The 17,329-nt window shown below is 36.1% G+C and overlaps 1 protein-coding gene across 1 annotated transcript in view; it reads right to left on the reverse strand.

Moving 5' to 3' along the window:
* SPAG16 (sperm associated antigen 16) overlaps window positions 1-16,795 on the reverse strand; it is an 887,252-nt gene extending 870,457 nt beyond the window's left edge. Inside the window, exons 1-3 of the mRNA XM_060106744.1 lie at window positions 16,638-16,795; window positions 5,468-5,514; window positions 4,214-4,309 (exon numbers count right to left, since the gene is read on the reverse strand). Of these exons, the coding sequence (XP_059962727.1) occupies window positions 4,214-4,309; window positions 5,468-5,514; window positions 16,638-16,764 (270 nt within the window). The 5' untranslated portion in view covers window positions 16,765-16,795. The remainder of the gene's footprint in view (window positions 1-4,213; window positions 4,310-5,467; window positions 5,515-16,637) is intronic.
* Between the last annotated feature and the right edge of the window lie 534 nt (window positions 16,796-17,329).

A 17,329-nucleotide genomic window follows, 5' to 3' on the forward strand; every position in this document is an offset into this window, starting at 1 on the left:
ACTCCCTAACACCATACACAAAAATAAACTCCAAATGGATTAAAGACCTAAATGTAATGCCAGACACTATAAAACTCTTAGAGGAAAACACAGACAGAACACTCTATGACATAAATGACAGCAAGATTCTTTTTGACCCACCTCCTAGAGAAATGGAAATAAAAACAAAAAATAAACAAATGGGACCTAATGAAACTTAAAAGCTTTTGCATAGCAAAGGAAACCATAAACAAGATGAAAAGACAACCCTCAGAATGGGAGAAAGTATTTGCAAATGAAGCAACTGACAAAGGATTAATCTCCAATATTTACAAGCAGCTCAATATCAAAAAAACAAACAACCCAATCCAAAAATGTGCAGAAGGCCTAAATAGACATTTCTCCAAAGAAGATATACATATTGCCAACAAATACATGAAAGAATACTCAATATCACTTATCTTTAGAGAAATGCAAATCAAAACTACAGTGAGGTATCACCTCCCACCAGTCAGAATGGCCATTATCAAAAAATCTACAAACAATAAATGCTGGAGAGGGTGTGGAGAAAAGGGAACCCTCTTGCACTCTTGGTGGGAATGTAAATTGATACAGCCACTATGGAGAACAGTATGAAGGTTCCTTAAAAAACTAAAAATAGAATTACCATACGACCCAGCAATCCCACTACTGGGAATGTACCCTGAGAAAACCATAATTCAAAAAGAGACATGTACCACAATGTTCATTGCAGCTCTATCTGCAATAGCCAGGACATGGAAGCAACCTAAGTGTCCAGTGACAGATGAATGGATAAAGAAGATGTGTCACATATATACAATGGAACATTACTCAGCCATAAAAAGAAACGAAACTGAGTTATTTGTAGTGAGGTGGATGGACGTAGAGTCTGTCATACAGGGTGAAGTAAGTCAGAAAGAGAAAAACAAATAACATATGCTAACAAATAACATATGCTAACAAATATATATGGAATCTAAAAAAAAAAATGGTTCTGAAGAACCTAGGGGCAGGACAGGAATAAAGACGGAGACGTAGAGAATGGACACGCGGAGGGGGTAGGGTAAACTGGGACAAAGTGAGAGAGTGGCATGGACTTACATATAGTACCAAATGCAAAATAGGTAGCTAGTGGGAAGCAGCTGCATAGCACAGGGAGATCAGCTCGGTGCTTTGTGACCACCTAGAGGGGTGGGATAGGGAGGATGGGAGGGAGACGCAAGAGGGAGGAGATATGGGGATATATGTATATGTATAGCTGATTCACTTTGTTATAAAGCAGAAACTAACACACCACTGCAAAGCAATTATACTCCAATAAAGATGTTAAAAATAAATAAATAAATGAAAGGAATACAAACTTACTAATCCTGAGCTACTTTTTTCTTATAAGAACATAACTTTAATATGAAAATATTTGATAGTACTTCTTAATAAATATGTAGGAAAATATCTTAGAGTAAAATTCTTTGAGAACTACTGATTAATACATTCAACAGTATGGTACTTTTGTTCAGTTATCAATTCATCTTCTCCAGAAACACCTGACTATTTCAAAGAAATGCCTTACATTCTTAGAGGAGGAGGTGGAGAGAAGATGTCAGGAAATTTAACAGTTATATGATTTAGGTACTCTGCTACTGTTATCTTTAAAGATCAAACTTATAAGTTTATAAATATTATATTATTATGGCAATACATGGACCTTTAAGATTGCACCTCCAAAATTTGCAAAACAAAAAAATCACAAACCAAAACAGCTAAAGAATTACCTCCCAAAATGGCAATAATATGCTCACAGTGTAGAGGGGAAAACCCAGCTTGAATATAAGTAGACTTTTTTTCATAAAATTACATACAAGTATTTCTAAGGAATATGTGTGTGTATATGTGTCTGTGCCTGTATTCCTATTTATACTTACATTTATACTTAGAAAAAAGACTTGTTTCAAGAAACAATGGACAGTACAACCAAACCACACATTTGTCACAGATTAATAACATTTCCTACATTAATTTTTTTCATTAATCACTTTAAATATGATAAAATTATATTTTATTTCAGAGTTCTGAAACATTGCACCTATCAAGGAAAACATATTTTACAGGATAAAAAGTTTAAAATTTATGAAATAAAACATGCATCAATTCTCAGATTTTTCATATATATTATCAAGGTTTAAAGAAAATTATAAAAATTCATTTAAATGTCAACTCTTATATAAATAGTCCTTGTTAATTTTTTAACCAATAAATCTACTTACATTATTTCTAACTTTCAACTTTTCAATAATTTCAACTATATTCAACATTCCTAATGTAATGATGATCTTTTTTACTTGCAGTCTTTAATGAATTTTCTAAAAGTCCCTGTTTAATTGAGACTACTACTATCCTCTAACATAGAAGAAAATATATCTTGCTCATAAACAGATGTAATAAAATCATAACAAAAGGAAGTGGGTTTCATAAGCAATAAATATTCTTAAAACAGAAAGCCCATGGCACAACTCAAAGCTAGATTTTGAAGATAAAAATACTATAGAAACAAAAACCAAATTAGAAATACATAACTGAAATGCTTATTATAAAATGAATTCATATTTAATTTTAAAAGCTAAAGGGAAACTTTTGTGAATTTTCTGCATAGTACTGTTCCTCCAAAGAACTCAAAAAACAGATAAAAACTTAAATGAGAGTCAACAAGCTATAAATATGTCATAAATCTAGAAAGTTAACTCTCACGAGCTTATGATAAAAGAAAGCTTCTGAGGAACTGATGAGAGAAGAATTACTGATATTTGGTTCAGAAGATATGACTGCTACTATGTTGAATTTATTCACCAATTGCCCTTCTTGGATTTATCTTTGGATTTACAAGCACCTTCTAGCATGATACCACATACAAAGATGCAATTACAGTTTGGTCATAATTTTTTCATTCAATGATTCATTTATCCATTCATTTATTTAACTGCTATTCATTTAGTGCCTACTATGTGCCAAGCATTGTGTTAGGCATATCTATGTTACCAAGTACCAATATAAATGAGTGGTACATAAAGTATTTTTTTAATCCTCTTTACTTAATGATGTAAAACAAGAAGTAAGATGATGAGTAATACATGTAATGCAACTGATACGTTTATTCACTGCTCATCGTTCAAAATGCTATGTTTTACAACCTTCCTATAAATTACTGCATTGAGATATCCAACAGACTGATAAAGTCTGCATAGTAGACTTCACTTTACGTCTACCTAGAAGGAACTATATCCATAGGATATATTAGAGAATAGAGTTTACTATGAGCTAAAGCCCTCCACTTAGAATATAATCAATTCTGAATTCAAAAAATCCTCCTCTTCAGCATTTTTCAATTTTGAATGGACAGATATTTTGGAAAGGAGTAACTAGATTTCTGAACCAAGGAAATCTGCAAAATATGGAAAGACTGACAAAGGGCAGAATATGGAGTGAAGTCTATCACATACTATTTTCCACTGAGGAAGCCAAATCTGCACCTAAATAAGAGTATAATAATTTCCTTCATATTTCACAGTAAAGGTTTCATTTTTGAAGAAAAGCAACCTTTTTAATTAGTATTGGTATGACTTCAGTGTTAATTAGTATTGGCAGCACTTTAAAAATATTTTTGCTATCATCATTATTGTCAATTTTTAATTGAGCTTGCAATTTTACAGGAATGTCATCATTCCATGTACTGTTAATTGGTGGTATTATAATCAGAAAGCATCCCCACCATATTTTCTAGTGAAATTAGTTCATTAGCCTCACAAGAACAAAGCACAATATATTAAGCATTTCTTGTGATCTAAATACTTCCATGAAAAACAAAAAACACAGATGCTTACAAAACAGACTGTAGAATATGCATACAATACCTGTACAAGTGCTGAAAATCCTTGTTTAAACTCCATTGAGATTAAAGAGAGTTCTGAGAGAAAGTGTCATTTGTTGCAAAGTCATGCAAAAGTGAACACCATGTGGAAAATGATGATCCAAGGCAAGGTAAATATGACTACTTACTAAAAGTGAAGGATAGATGATAAACAAATAGAAGCGAAAAAGACGTCAAGTGATAGAGCTGCATCTAGTAAGTGAAGTATTTATAGTTTAAATGACTTTCAAAACTTCGTGTAGAAAGTATCACTGTTAAACTATAGGCTATGGTTGTGTTCAAAATTCTCACCAAAATTTGAGTATCTGTAGCCTGTTCTTGGACCATCTGAACTGTTTTTGCCAGATCTTCTTCACCTTCTGGAATGCTATAATTGTCATCTGGTATCTAAATCACAGAGAAAGAGAATGATAGGAAGAGTTAGCAGGAATACAAAAATACCTTATTTCATTTCAGAAATAAATTTTCCTCACAAAACAAAGGACAAAGAAATACACTTTATGTAAGACACCATGTCATTCTGAAGATCTATGAAAAATAAACTAACAAGTAGGCAGCCCTCTGACTTCCTTATAAACATCACTCAATGTTACTACTGATGAACTTGAGGTTAGCTTACGGGCAACTGCTTTTACCTATACTGACAAATGTAGTCTAACAACTCTGCTGAAAAAAAAAGAATGTTAGGCCATCTAAATGTCACCATTCTCTCCGCATCCCAGATTTTCTCCACTATTACTTTTCATAACTACTAGCAACTGCAAATATTTAATAAATTATGTCTAATATTAAAAAGCAAAACAAAACTCATTGCCTGAACGTTAAGTTCTTGGAAGAATGCAACTGACTCTAGTTATGACATTAATGAGAGTGAACACTTACTGCATGCTTCTTATGTGCTGATCACAGCTTTAAGCCTGTTACATTTATTAACTCATTTCATGTGGTATGTATTAATATTATCTCCATTTTACCAGGAGTAATGCAAAGCCTATCTTCTGTGTTTGTCCTGTCTCTTGTTTGCCTAGGCCACAAATGCCAGGCTTGCTTCCACAGTTTCATTCACAGCTTCTGTCATCTTGGAGTGACTCTGCCTTCCAAGTCTCAGATGTAATGATAGGTTCCCTTGGAACAATGAATTAAAGGACAGGTTTGAGACAGTAACTATATTAGACTAAAGTATTGCTAAGTTGAAGGGAACCATAGGATCTGAGCTCCAGCTAGGTAGTAGGAATCTGGGCAACCTAGACTGGATGATTGGGAACACCTGTTGGACAGAGACGACAGACTATAGTGTGGATCCACAAGGCAGGTGATGAGAAGCTGACTCTGAAGGACAATTAACAAGAAAATCAAAAGATCCAGATGTGTTAACCAATCTAAATTTTTAAATAGAATTTTCAAACCTCACTCTTAACCAGCTGATTAGCTAAATTCAGTTGAAAAAGTAGCATCACTTAAGAAAAAAATTTTTAAGAAAAAATAAAATGAATATTTCACAGGAATGACTATAATGAATTCATAGAATACGTAAAATGAAATTACCTCTTCATATTCATAATCATCTTCAGATGCTTCAGTTATGGTGACCTCTAAATGTACTGTTAAGTTTGAATCCCAAAATAATGGAATAACATTATTATATTTAAAAATTGAGATAACCTTAAAATACAGTATTATATCCAAGTATCTCACCAAGTTAGTAAATACATGTAAATTAAGCTTTTTTTTTAAATTTCTCTTCCTCATACAGCCTACAATTATAGATGTTTTAAGACAAAATATCTTAATTGTTATTTTAAATGATTATTCAAACAACCCAAACTCATGAAAAACTTTTTTAATCTATTTACTATCTAACGATTTCCAGTTTGATTCTAAGAAGGCTTACAAAAATGTACATGGTATCATAACATAAATTAGAAAGAGATAAGAAAAATGATGGACAGGAAAACTATGACAGTAAATTTTCAAACACATCTCAAACCACAGTGAATTTTCCGGAGTTTCTTAGTCATTCACAATGCAGTGTGACTTCTTTATTTGGTTTAAAGTATTGTGAATGAAAAAAACAAAGCACACTAAGATTTAAATATAAGTAAAATATAGATTTCAATGTTTTCATCAATAAAAGATAGTTACATCTCCACTCTCTTTCTTACATATCTCAATTTTAAAATTAAATTATCTTCTCAGAAAAAGCAGCCTAATGTTTAAGCAAATATAAACTACTTAATAATCATAACTCAGCAGTTCATAAATTATCAAGATATATCAGTATTAAAATATCAGTGGAAATGATTCTAATAAAAATTCTAACAGCATTGCTCTAAGACCTTCAAAAATTACAAGTTAGTCTAATTACAAATGAAAACTTCAAGACAACATTTAATTTTAAAAGAAATCAAAATACACGCCAGTAATGCTATTTTGTTGATTGGTCAGTAGGTTTACATTTTTTTTCAAATGCACAGACTTTATTAGGCCAAGTTTAAAAGGTATAAAATTAAACACTTTAGTGCACAGCAATGGTTATGAAAATCAAAGATTAGATTATCCTAGTTTTCATTTTGCTGCTGGTTATAAGAAATTTTTCTGTCATCCCATCCTGCAAGAGTAACCTGATGGTGTGTATAACAAATTCTTTTGCTTGTAATAAGAACTGATAACACACACATAGTATTTAACAGGAGCCAGGCACTGTCCTAAGGGTTTTACAAGTATTAACTCATTTCATCCTCATCCTACCAATGAGGCTGGACTATTATTATCTCTATTATACAGATCAGGACTCAAATGCACAGTTACACAATCAGGACATAACAGAGTTGGGAATCAGCCCCAGAAGCTTAGGTTCCACTATACTATACTACCTCTCTTGTTAACACAAATTAACATATGTAAATCATTTAGAATGGTGCCTGGCTTATAATAAATACTATACAAGTGTTTGTTGTTATCTTCCCTGCTCTGGAAAGAGATGAGTACCTGTGGAGAAGTCTCCTAAGTCTCCCATGATCTAGTGTTAAGATGAATGGATACATAAAAGACATTCTAAATCTTCCTCCTTTTCTAGATTTATATTTTTCTGACACATGTTCACTTAATGATATAAAATTTCCTTAGGTTCAGCTACAGGAAGTTCAGCCTCTTTTTTATGGAAAAATATGTCCCCTTCTGAGAAACAACTATTAGAAGTTGATTTTGTAGGCAGTCACTGGCCTGTAAGTCTCCAGAAAAGTAATGCTATCCTTCATCTCTTCTTATACCATAATAAATTTCACAAAGAAGTTAACATTCTAAAATGATCTGGATAGAGTTTATCATTGTAAATAAGCCAACTGCTTATTTATTGTGAGGAAGAAACATCAAAGCAAAGCTTCTTGAACATGGCTCTATAGAGGAAAAAGTGATTTGTCCTCAAAGCTTTGGAAATATAAAACAACACTTGTATACTGCTACCAAAAAAAAAATATTCTAGGGAACGGATTATAATCACTAATAATATATTCTGTTTCCCTTCATCAAAAAAGAGTAAAAGAAAAATAACTACCATTTTATAAAGCTTAAAAAGTATTGTCACATGGATCATAACCATATGTACTCTTAAAACCCTGTGAGATTGAATGGCACAGATACAGTAATCTCTAAATTGAAAAAAATAAAGGAAACTAAGTCAGGAAGATGAATAGATTTGGCCAAAATCAAAGATATGAGTGACAAAGACAAGTTTCTTAAATATAAACACCATGAATTTTCAACTACACCATGCTGTTTCTAGTGACACAATAGCAATGTGCAATTTTTACCAATATCCTCAGTAATTAATTCTCATCTATTTGTTTTCCAAACTCTCATGTCATATTACAAACAGATAAATCAAATCCTTTAAACAGCTCAATCTGAAGACCCTAAAGGAAGGAGAAATACAAAAGAGCTACAGGGCTATTGACCCAAAGATTCAATAAACCAAGGGCAAGAGATTAACCAAACAAAAGATCAGGAAGAGTACAAATACCCAAAACAGGAACCAGGATCCTCCTTAATTGATACTGTTAGTACCCACAATATGATGTGAACAGAAAATCTTCCTTCTCAGAAGCAACTTAGTTGAAATGTGATGTTGCAGCATTACTAAAGAAGGAGATGTACTTTCGCATGTATCTGTCTAGCTGCCTAGCCGGCTCGCAACACATGGACAAATGCACAAACAAATCCCAAAACAATTATGTGGCAGTTTACAGACATGCATACAGCTACAGGGAGATAAAAATAAATGAATATGGAAATTAGTGGAGAAAGGGAAACAGTAGAAGTAAGGTACAGTACAGGCCATAAGGTCTCATGAGCTTTGTTATATGCCACAAGTTTGACTCTAAGCTTCCCAGCAGTCAGGGTAAAAAGGGAAATGTAATCAGATACCAATTCAGTATCCATCCAATGAAAACAGATGAGTTTCTCAGCAGATGTACAGCAATCTCTGATTCTGAAGCCTGAGAGAAATCACGCTCTTAGGTTTTCATAAAGAGGACACTTTGGACTCTACAGATATTGATCCCCTTGGCCCTTGGGACAGCCAGAAAGACAGAAAGACAGAGTGAAGCAGGATCTGATGGAGCATCGTGTGTGAAAAAGGTTGGAAGGCACTGCTTTAGAAGCAATATTGGTAGGGTAGAAATGCACAGTTCGTCAAGAATTGCCTGAAAAATAAAACCTTTAATTTTGATTCTACTTTTACTGGGCAACTTTCTCATCTGTAATCTAATCTCTTAGGTGATCCTATTCTCCAGGAAATGTTCATACAATTAAGCTGGTCACAATTTTCATACAAAGTTATTTTTCCACTGCAGAATAATAAACTGGCATTCTGGCTTAATATCAGTTTCTTCTTGCCAAGCTGACTCTGAGCCCCTACAAAACTCCCTTCCCATTACCTGCCTAGTTTTCCATCAAAAAACATCATTGAACTCCAGTTCCAAAATTCATTTTTTTCTACTCTGACTATTCCACTCAGATCTGGTCCTATATTTCTAGAGCTTGAGCTTGACTTGACACTTAATTTTGTGCCTGGTTTTCTAGTCTGATCTTGCCCAGGGTACTATCTGTGGCCCTCTTTTCTCCCTGGCCTGCACCCACAGTCCACAGCACCGCCCCCTTCCAGGCCAGGTACTATATCCTATAGTCATGGCCTGGTCTCAGACTAAGGGTCATTCTCCACATCTCCACTTGCTGAGTTTGCATACTATGAATTAGTTCCCTGGTACTTCATCACCACCAGTGAACTAGTAGTTTCTACACGAACAGAATCTGCACCAGATCCTGACCCTGCAGATCTTGTCAGAAAACAGGCCAATATACACCCACAATGAAACTGCCAGGAAGCCCTAAATCCACCAAGTACTACAGAAGATACAACTGCAAGAAGCTTCAGAGAAGCATTTCAGCTGGCCTAATGGAGCAGTTTGATGTGACAGTTGGTATGATGGGGTCACAAACAAGGTTGTGCAAATGGACCACAGCCAGAAGGAAATGAACAATTTTCAGATGAGAGCAGCATACAAAGTTCCTCACACACTGGTCTCCTCCACTACTGCATCTGTAGATAGTGATCACTGCCAGTAGCACCAGCTTTATAAAGAACTGGAGTGAAACATAAAGCTAATTATATTTTACATGATTTCCCAAAGCTAATATAGACAGAAATTGCTTTGTAATCTTTGATATCACTGCAGAATCAATGTACACAAAGGCAATCTAAAGTCTAGCCTGGATCCTCCATGATCAACATTTTACTCACTAAATTGAAATAAAAGAAATGTATTGTAAATACCAAACATTATAGTCATGTTCCCTTTCTTAGGAAAGCCAGTTTAGATACAGTAAGTTAACTGAAAATAGACCAAAGATGGCAAATAACTGGCACACTTGCTGTCATAATCCCTTTGCAGTTTGCTTCCTTCAGTCTTTGCTACCAAGTCTTAATACCACATACCACAGAACCACTACCAATTCAATAGAATTGGCAAATGTGGAAATTTATTGGCCACTCCTGCCTAAGACAGCTGTTGCCCATCTTCTGCCTCAGAACCTGGAAAATAATTTTCTTTCAACGTATAAGACTGATGGTTCTCATAGTGGATGGTGGTGTAAGTTTTTCCAACTTCTAAACCAGGAGACCCAAAGATATGGGGTCTATATATTATACTTCTATCTGAAAACATAAAGGCTAGAGGTTAAGATATTTGTCTACAGCCTTGCTGCTCCAATTATAGTCCTTAGATCAGCCACACCAGCAGCACCTGGGAGCCTGTTAATGATGCAGAATCTCAACCCCTGAAACCCGCACTTACTGAATTAGAATCTTCATTTCAAGATCCATATCTTGGATTCATATACACAGTAACATCTGCCTAGTCTAGAAGACACAGAACAAAATATAATTTTTTCTCTCCAAATAATCTATGACTTTTGTGCATGTAAAATTCAGCGCTCCAGGTTTAGTAACATGCCTCTACATTCTACATTCAAATTGTCTGTCCTTTTTATTTGAATATATGTAGGATGCAATTAAGCACCCATGAGCAAATCCAGTTTTCCAATGATAATAAGAAATACACTACTTGAGAACATAGGATTATTAAGGATTTTAATAATATATTCTTACTTAATACAATAAATATTCCAGAGAAGTAACATCTTAGAGGAAAAAAAATAACTAAGTGTTAAAAGCAATAAATAACAAAATAACTTTTAAAAATAACAAAAGTTCTGCTTTAATTAAACAAAGTTATCAGTAAACATTACCACTGCAGTGAGATACTGGCTAAGGATATTACTTAAGATGAAAAGCATGCATCTTAGATGGGGTATTGGTTTAGTGTGATCACCATATTTCAGTGTCTGGAATCCTTAATTTGCATTTTTGAAACAGTTGACTTTGGGACTGCATCCAGAGTTGGTTAGCCTCAAAGGACTGGCTTAAACTCAGTCAACCCTCATAAACTGCTGTTGGGGCCAAAGGAGACCTTTTCAGGGGTCAGCAAATGTATGTCCATGATCTAAGTCAAATTCTTAGCATTAAAATGTCTAGAAAGTTAAAATAATAATCAAAAGCCAGTTAGGGGAGCAGAGAATCAGCACAAAGGGAGGTAGGTAACAAAAACAATACTACTTTGGGGGCTCTACTTCCCTGGAGTCCATGCATTTCATTACTCTTCCTTGAATAAGGTCTTTCTTTAGACAAGTAGCAAAAAAATCAATTAAGCATTAGCTTTCTTAATACAATTCATTCCAGCCTGCATCTCTCAGTTGGAATAGGCACTCTTAAATGTCTGCAGCCACACATTAAAAGGCAACCCCTGATCACTACTATGAGTGAAAACCTCTCTCAAGCTGTATTGATTTTTAATAGAGCATTCATTCACGAAAGACGACCAATCTTCTTTACAATTACTAGAGATACCTACTTGCCCGTTTACAGATCACATAGTTAAAATCTAGCCTTATATTTTACAAAGCTGCAAATATCTTTCTAAAAAAGAGTTCACTAGAGGATTCATATATTCCATGATTAGATTTCTTAAAGTTCTGGAGATACCTAAGTAAGATAAGAACTATGTCGTGTAAGTGTGCATCTCGCCCTATACAAGTTTAAAAATTAAAAGCAGTGATATCATGGAGTGCTTCAGAAGAGATACAGGTGGCACCACTATAGCTAGGAGGTTACAAGGGAGGGGTGTTTCAAGGGTAATAATTCTATTTCCTGGACACATTCTCTAAACTGTCATAAAGAATGTGAGGCTTCTCTTAATGAAGCCACTCACCCTCATGGTGGATCCTGGATATGTTTCTGGTTCGGACCACACTAACCTTTACATGTTCTTTATGTCTGAATGTTTAAGAGCAAAGAAAAGGGTGATTTCCTGGAGAATTTGAGTCAAGCCCTTTCATAAGCCTTGCTCAATATTAACAGCTCATTGTCTAGTGTTCTGGGAGCATCTATTCAGTCATAAATAAGGGAAGTCCAGGACCAAATGTAGTGGATTAGAAATGATTAAGTATATGTGCAAAGTACAGATCAGATTTCTGATTCATTAGTGCATATTATAATTTTTATTTATCCACTGCAATAGCTCAATTAAATTACCTGAAAACTAAAGACTTTAAACCCAAGAAAGTCTCACTTCAGCAACTATCATAATCACCTTGAGAAACAATGTCAAATAAAACTACACAGTCAACTCGTAATAATGCATGTTAAGAGAGCTCAGGATACAGGGATAATTATCATTCAAAAGTAATCCTCAAACTTCATTTAACTAAGAGTTAAAGGCTCTCACATGACTAAATCTCTTACCTGAAGACTGAATGTAGGAAAACTGATTGGTTAAATGCTTAGTAACTACTGACTACCCTTTGGTTGAAACCAAAAATAGTCAACAAAAGACAAAAGGAGGAAAAGCAGAGTGACTAGATAATTCACAAAGAGGATAATAAAATCCTCAAAGAAGGGTGGGATCAAAATGGCAGAGTAAGAAGAACTTGAGCTCACCTCCTCCCATGGACACACCAAAACTACAACTACATATAAAGCAACTCTCTCTGAGAACGCCCTGAAGACTAGTAAGATGGGTAGGAGGGGTAGAGGTGTGATCTGGTCACCCACATCCCCAGTGTGGTGACCCACAAGCAAGAGGGGATATCATAACCATGGAAGCCCTTGCTAAAGAGCAAGGGGTTCAAGTCCCACATTGGTAACCCCAGGCCAGGGGACCTACATGAGAAATATGAGCCCCCATAAGGTCTGACTTTGAAAACCAGTGGGGCTTACATACAGAAGAGCTAGAGAGCTCTTACAAGAAACAAAAACTCTACCCTTAAAGGGCTCATGCACAAACTCACTCACTCTGAGTCCCAGCACATAGACAGAAGACTGAATAATGCCTGGCTTCTAGCTGACCTACCAAAGCCACCCCAGCATGTCTCTGGCCTGTGCCCACTTCACCTCTAGCTTCCCTGACAAGGCAACCCTCACTGAGCATGGCCCAGGACCCTCCCTCTTTCCCAGCCCATGCCCACTTCAGTTCCAGCCAGCCTACCAAAGTGAACCAGCACATGCAATCTATAGAGGGAATGCTCCTACACAAGGCCATGATTTCAATACTAGGGAAAATGACTGTTTTGCCTAATTCACAGAAACACAGAAAGTAAAACAAAATGAGGATGCAGATAAATATGTTCCATATGAAAGAACTTGATAAAACCTCAGAAAAAAAAAAACTAATGAAATGGAGATAAATAATTTGCCTGATAAAGACTTCAAAGTAATGGTCATAAAAATGCTCACCGAATTCAAAAGAATGGATGAACACAGTGAGAACTTCAATAAAGAGTTAGAAAATATAAGAAAGACCCAACCAGAGCTGAAGAATAAAATAACTGAAATGAAAAATACACTATAGGGAATAACAACAGGTTGGATGATACAGAAGAATACATAAGCAATCTGGAAAACAGAATAGTGGAAATCACCCAATCTAAACAGCAAAAATAAACAAAGAACTAAAAAATGAGGATAATTTAAGGAACCTCTAAAACAACATCAAGCATGCTAATATTCATATTATAGGGGTCCCAGAAGGAAAAAAGCAAGAAGGATGGGTCAAAAAACCTATTTGAAGAAATAATAACTGAAAACTTCCCTAACTTGGAAATGGAAACATATCTAAGTCCAGGAAGCACAAAGAATCCCAAATAAGATAAACCCAGAGACAGCCACACCAAGACACACTATAACTAAGATGGCAAAATTTAAAGATAAAGAGAGAATTTTAAAGGCAGCAAGAAAAAAACAACTAGTCACATACAAGGAAGCCCCTATAAGACTATAGGCTAATTTTTTCAGCAGAAACTTTGCAGGCCAGAAGAGAGTGGCATGATGTGTTAAAAGAAAAAACTTACAACCAAGAATACTCTAGCTGGCAAGGTTATCATTCAGAATTGGAGGAGAGATAAAGAATTTCCCAGACAAGCAAAAACTAAGAGTTCACCATTACTAAACCAGTTTTACAAGAAATGTTAAAGGGGCTTCTTTAAGTGGAATAAAAGGCCATAACTAGAAATAAGAAAATATACAAAAGAAAAAATTTCACTGGTAAAAGCAAATATATAGTAAAGCCAGTGGACAATTGTTGACAAAAAGTCAACAATCCAATTAAAAGTGGGCAGATGACCTGAATAGACATTTTTCCAAGGAATATATATAGGTGGCCAACAGACACATGAAAAGGTTCTCAACATCTTTAATCATCAGGGAAATGCAAATCAAAACCACAGTGAGATATCACCTCACACCTGTCAGCATAGCTATTATCAAAAGCCAAGAAATAACAAGTGTTGGTGAGGATGTAAAGAAAAGGGAACCCTCCTGCACTGTTGGTGGGAATGTAAATTGGTGCAGCCACTATGGAAAACAGTACAGAGGTTCCTCAAAAAATTTAAGAGAACTACAATATGATCCAGCAATTCCACTTCTGGGTACTTATCCAAAGAAAACAAAACATTAATTTGAAAAGATATATGCACTGTATGTTTACTGCAGCATTATTTAAAATAGCCAACATATGGAAGTAACCTAAGTGTCCATCAACAGATGAGTGGAGAAAGAAAATGTGGTACAGATATATACAATAGAATATTACTCAGCCATAAAAAAACCAAAAAACTGAAATCTTGCCATTTGCAACAACATGAATGACCTTGATGGTATCATGCTAAGTAAAATAGTCAAACACTGTATGATTTCACTTATATGTGGAATCTGAAAGAAAACAAACAAGCTCAGGAGTAGTTTCATAGATATAGAGAAAAAATTAATGGATGTCAGAGAAGAGGGAGATGGGGGCTGCGTGAAAGAGATGAAAGGAATTAAGAGGTACAATCTCCCACTTATAAAATAAATATATCATGGTGTTGTAACATACAGCATAGGGACCATAATCAATAATAATGCAATAACTTTGTATGGTGACTTACAGTAACTAGTCTTATACTGGTGATCATTTCATAATGTATAAAAATGTTGAATCACTATGTTGTACCCCTGAAACTAATATAATATTGTAAGTCAGTTATACTTCAATTTAAAAAATCCTGAAAAGTTATAGTTGCTTATATTTGTAAATGTGATTACTTGGAGAAGTCTTTGCAAGATAGGTTTTTTGCAAACTGCTATATGTTGGCAGCTGTAATTTGGTGATCTCCCTGCAAATTAAGTAAACCAGGTTTTCATTAGTGAAAGTTGTGCTATATTGCAGTCTCACCACTTATTTCACAAAGATGTTTGCAAAAAAAGTTACCTATGTTTGTCTCATGTTAACAATTAAACTATTGTGATAGAAATCATTTTAATGCTGACAGATATAAGATGCCTGGTTATCACTAGTATGGACATTGGAAAACTTTATACTTTGATGTAGATCAGCGCTGAAAGAGTCGTTGAATTGTTTTTGAATTTAAAAAGGAAAATTACTGGAAAAGACAGCTTGTTAAGAGCTAGGAAAACAGAGTATAAAACCTCACTTAACACACTAGAGCACCCACATATTTCATTCAAATTTATTTCAAACTATTCGAACATATTCCTGTAAAAATCATGTTTGCACTGAATGAAATACTATATATTTTCTTTGAGCTTTTCAACCAAGTTCTTCAAAGCTCCCAGTAGCAGGGATGTATACTGGGCCTGAGTCAGGACAGTTTAGTCAGTTTAAAAGCCTACAAAATGAATCATTGCTGGATCTCTGGAATCTTAAATTAAATCCGGGGGGATTATATTTGGACAAAAAAATAAGGTAGATTTTGCAGTTTCCTTGATACCTTTAAGAATAAATCAGATTACCCATCTCTCTCCTATCTGCCTGAAGAATGGAGTAGTTATCTTTTTCTCATGAACCCTCCCCCTCTCCTCAGTACCATTAATTTAGAGAAGGGGAGCTCAAAAGCTTTACACAAGAAATAGTGAACCTAATTACCCACATATGGCTATTCAATTTTTCTGGTTATTTCCAATGATAATCGCTCATCACTGTCTGATCTTGTTTCTTCCTAACATCTCTGAGCCTTGTCAGGTCACGAGGTTACCACTTAGTTGCTAAAGGGGGGGGGGGTATTTTTATCATTAAGTAGCCCAAATTGAAACTACCCAGTTAAGTAGATGCTACCAAAACAAATCACTTAAGCATTGGACAATTGGACAATCTACAGGATCCGGCTGGATATTCTGAGCTTCCTCCTTCCTCTCCTTAAAGCCTAGAGGTAGCGGTCTTTTCCTTAACCTCCTGATGTTGCCCTACGGATTTATTTTCACGGCATTCTGAAGGTTTGGGGGCTTAAGAAAACCCCTGAGCTAAGGGGGGGTTGGATTAATTTGTTGTGCTACTTTAAAATAAAATTGCAAAGTTTACTGAGTGGTGACTACTAACTTTTTCCAACAGGAACACATCAGCTTACAACTACTACAAGGCGAAAAATTACAGTGGGTAGGTATCAGGGTGTCGCGGTGGCGTTTAAACCACCTAGAGGTCCAATAGGCGTCTCTACCGGCTGGGTGACCGCAAGCTTCACAGGGCACCCAGAGCGGGAAGCCCGCGCCCTCGCCCCCAACACCCGTTACCGCGGCCAGCGTTTGGGTGCCGCGCCTACTCGGGAAGGATACGCTCCAGGTAGTAGGCGCCCTCGGCGGCCACCGCCTCCGCGGTGTCCCCGGCAGCCGTCGAGCCCATGCCCAACGCTTCTTCCAGAACCCGCAGGGCCGAGGAGGGCATCCCTTTCTGAGAAGCCATCTGAAGCCCTCCGGGTGCCTGCACTCGGTTACCACACCGCTTCCCTAAGGGCAACCGCGAAGACGCTTCAGTACGAACACACGCAGCTCTCGCGAGAGCCTGGCATCCTTCACCCCTCCCACCGCGCGGGCTCCGGGCCCGGAAGGGCTGCCCCGAGCCCTAAATGAGGGTGTCCTTCTTGCTTCCTACGTTACTGGGGCAACCTCGTTGCCTAGTTACCCTGAGCCTTCGGGATGCAGTTCCTGGACTGGGCGAGATAAAATGAAGCAGTGGACTTGGTTTGCACACCTTTTCTTACCGAGGTGGCTTGGTTTTCTTCAGTTTTGACCCTAGCATTAGTTTTTCACTTTGTTTTCTTCTCTAAATTGTCTTTCTGTTGGTTCTTACGTGCCAATCATCAGTCCCCAGATTTTTAGGTATGTGTATAGAGTCCTAGTTGTCCCCAGGGAAAACTAATGGAAAAGAGGAATATCCTCAGTACCTGGAGAAAAAAAAAAAGTCCTAGAAATCATAATTGAGAGATTGGCCCAGGGGAACTACCAATAAAGAACTAGGATGGTCACCC

This window comes from Mesoplodon densirostris, chromosome 8 (assembly GCF_025265405.1).
Source record: "Mesoplodon densirostris isolate mMesDen1 chromosome 8, mMesDen1 primary haplotype, whole genome shotgun sequence".
NCBI classification, from domain to species: domain Eukaryota; kingdom Metazoa; phylum Chordata; class Mammalia; order Artiodactyla; family Ziphiidae; genus Mesoplodon; species Mesoplodon densirostris.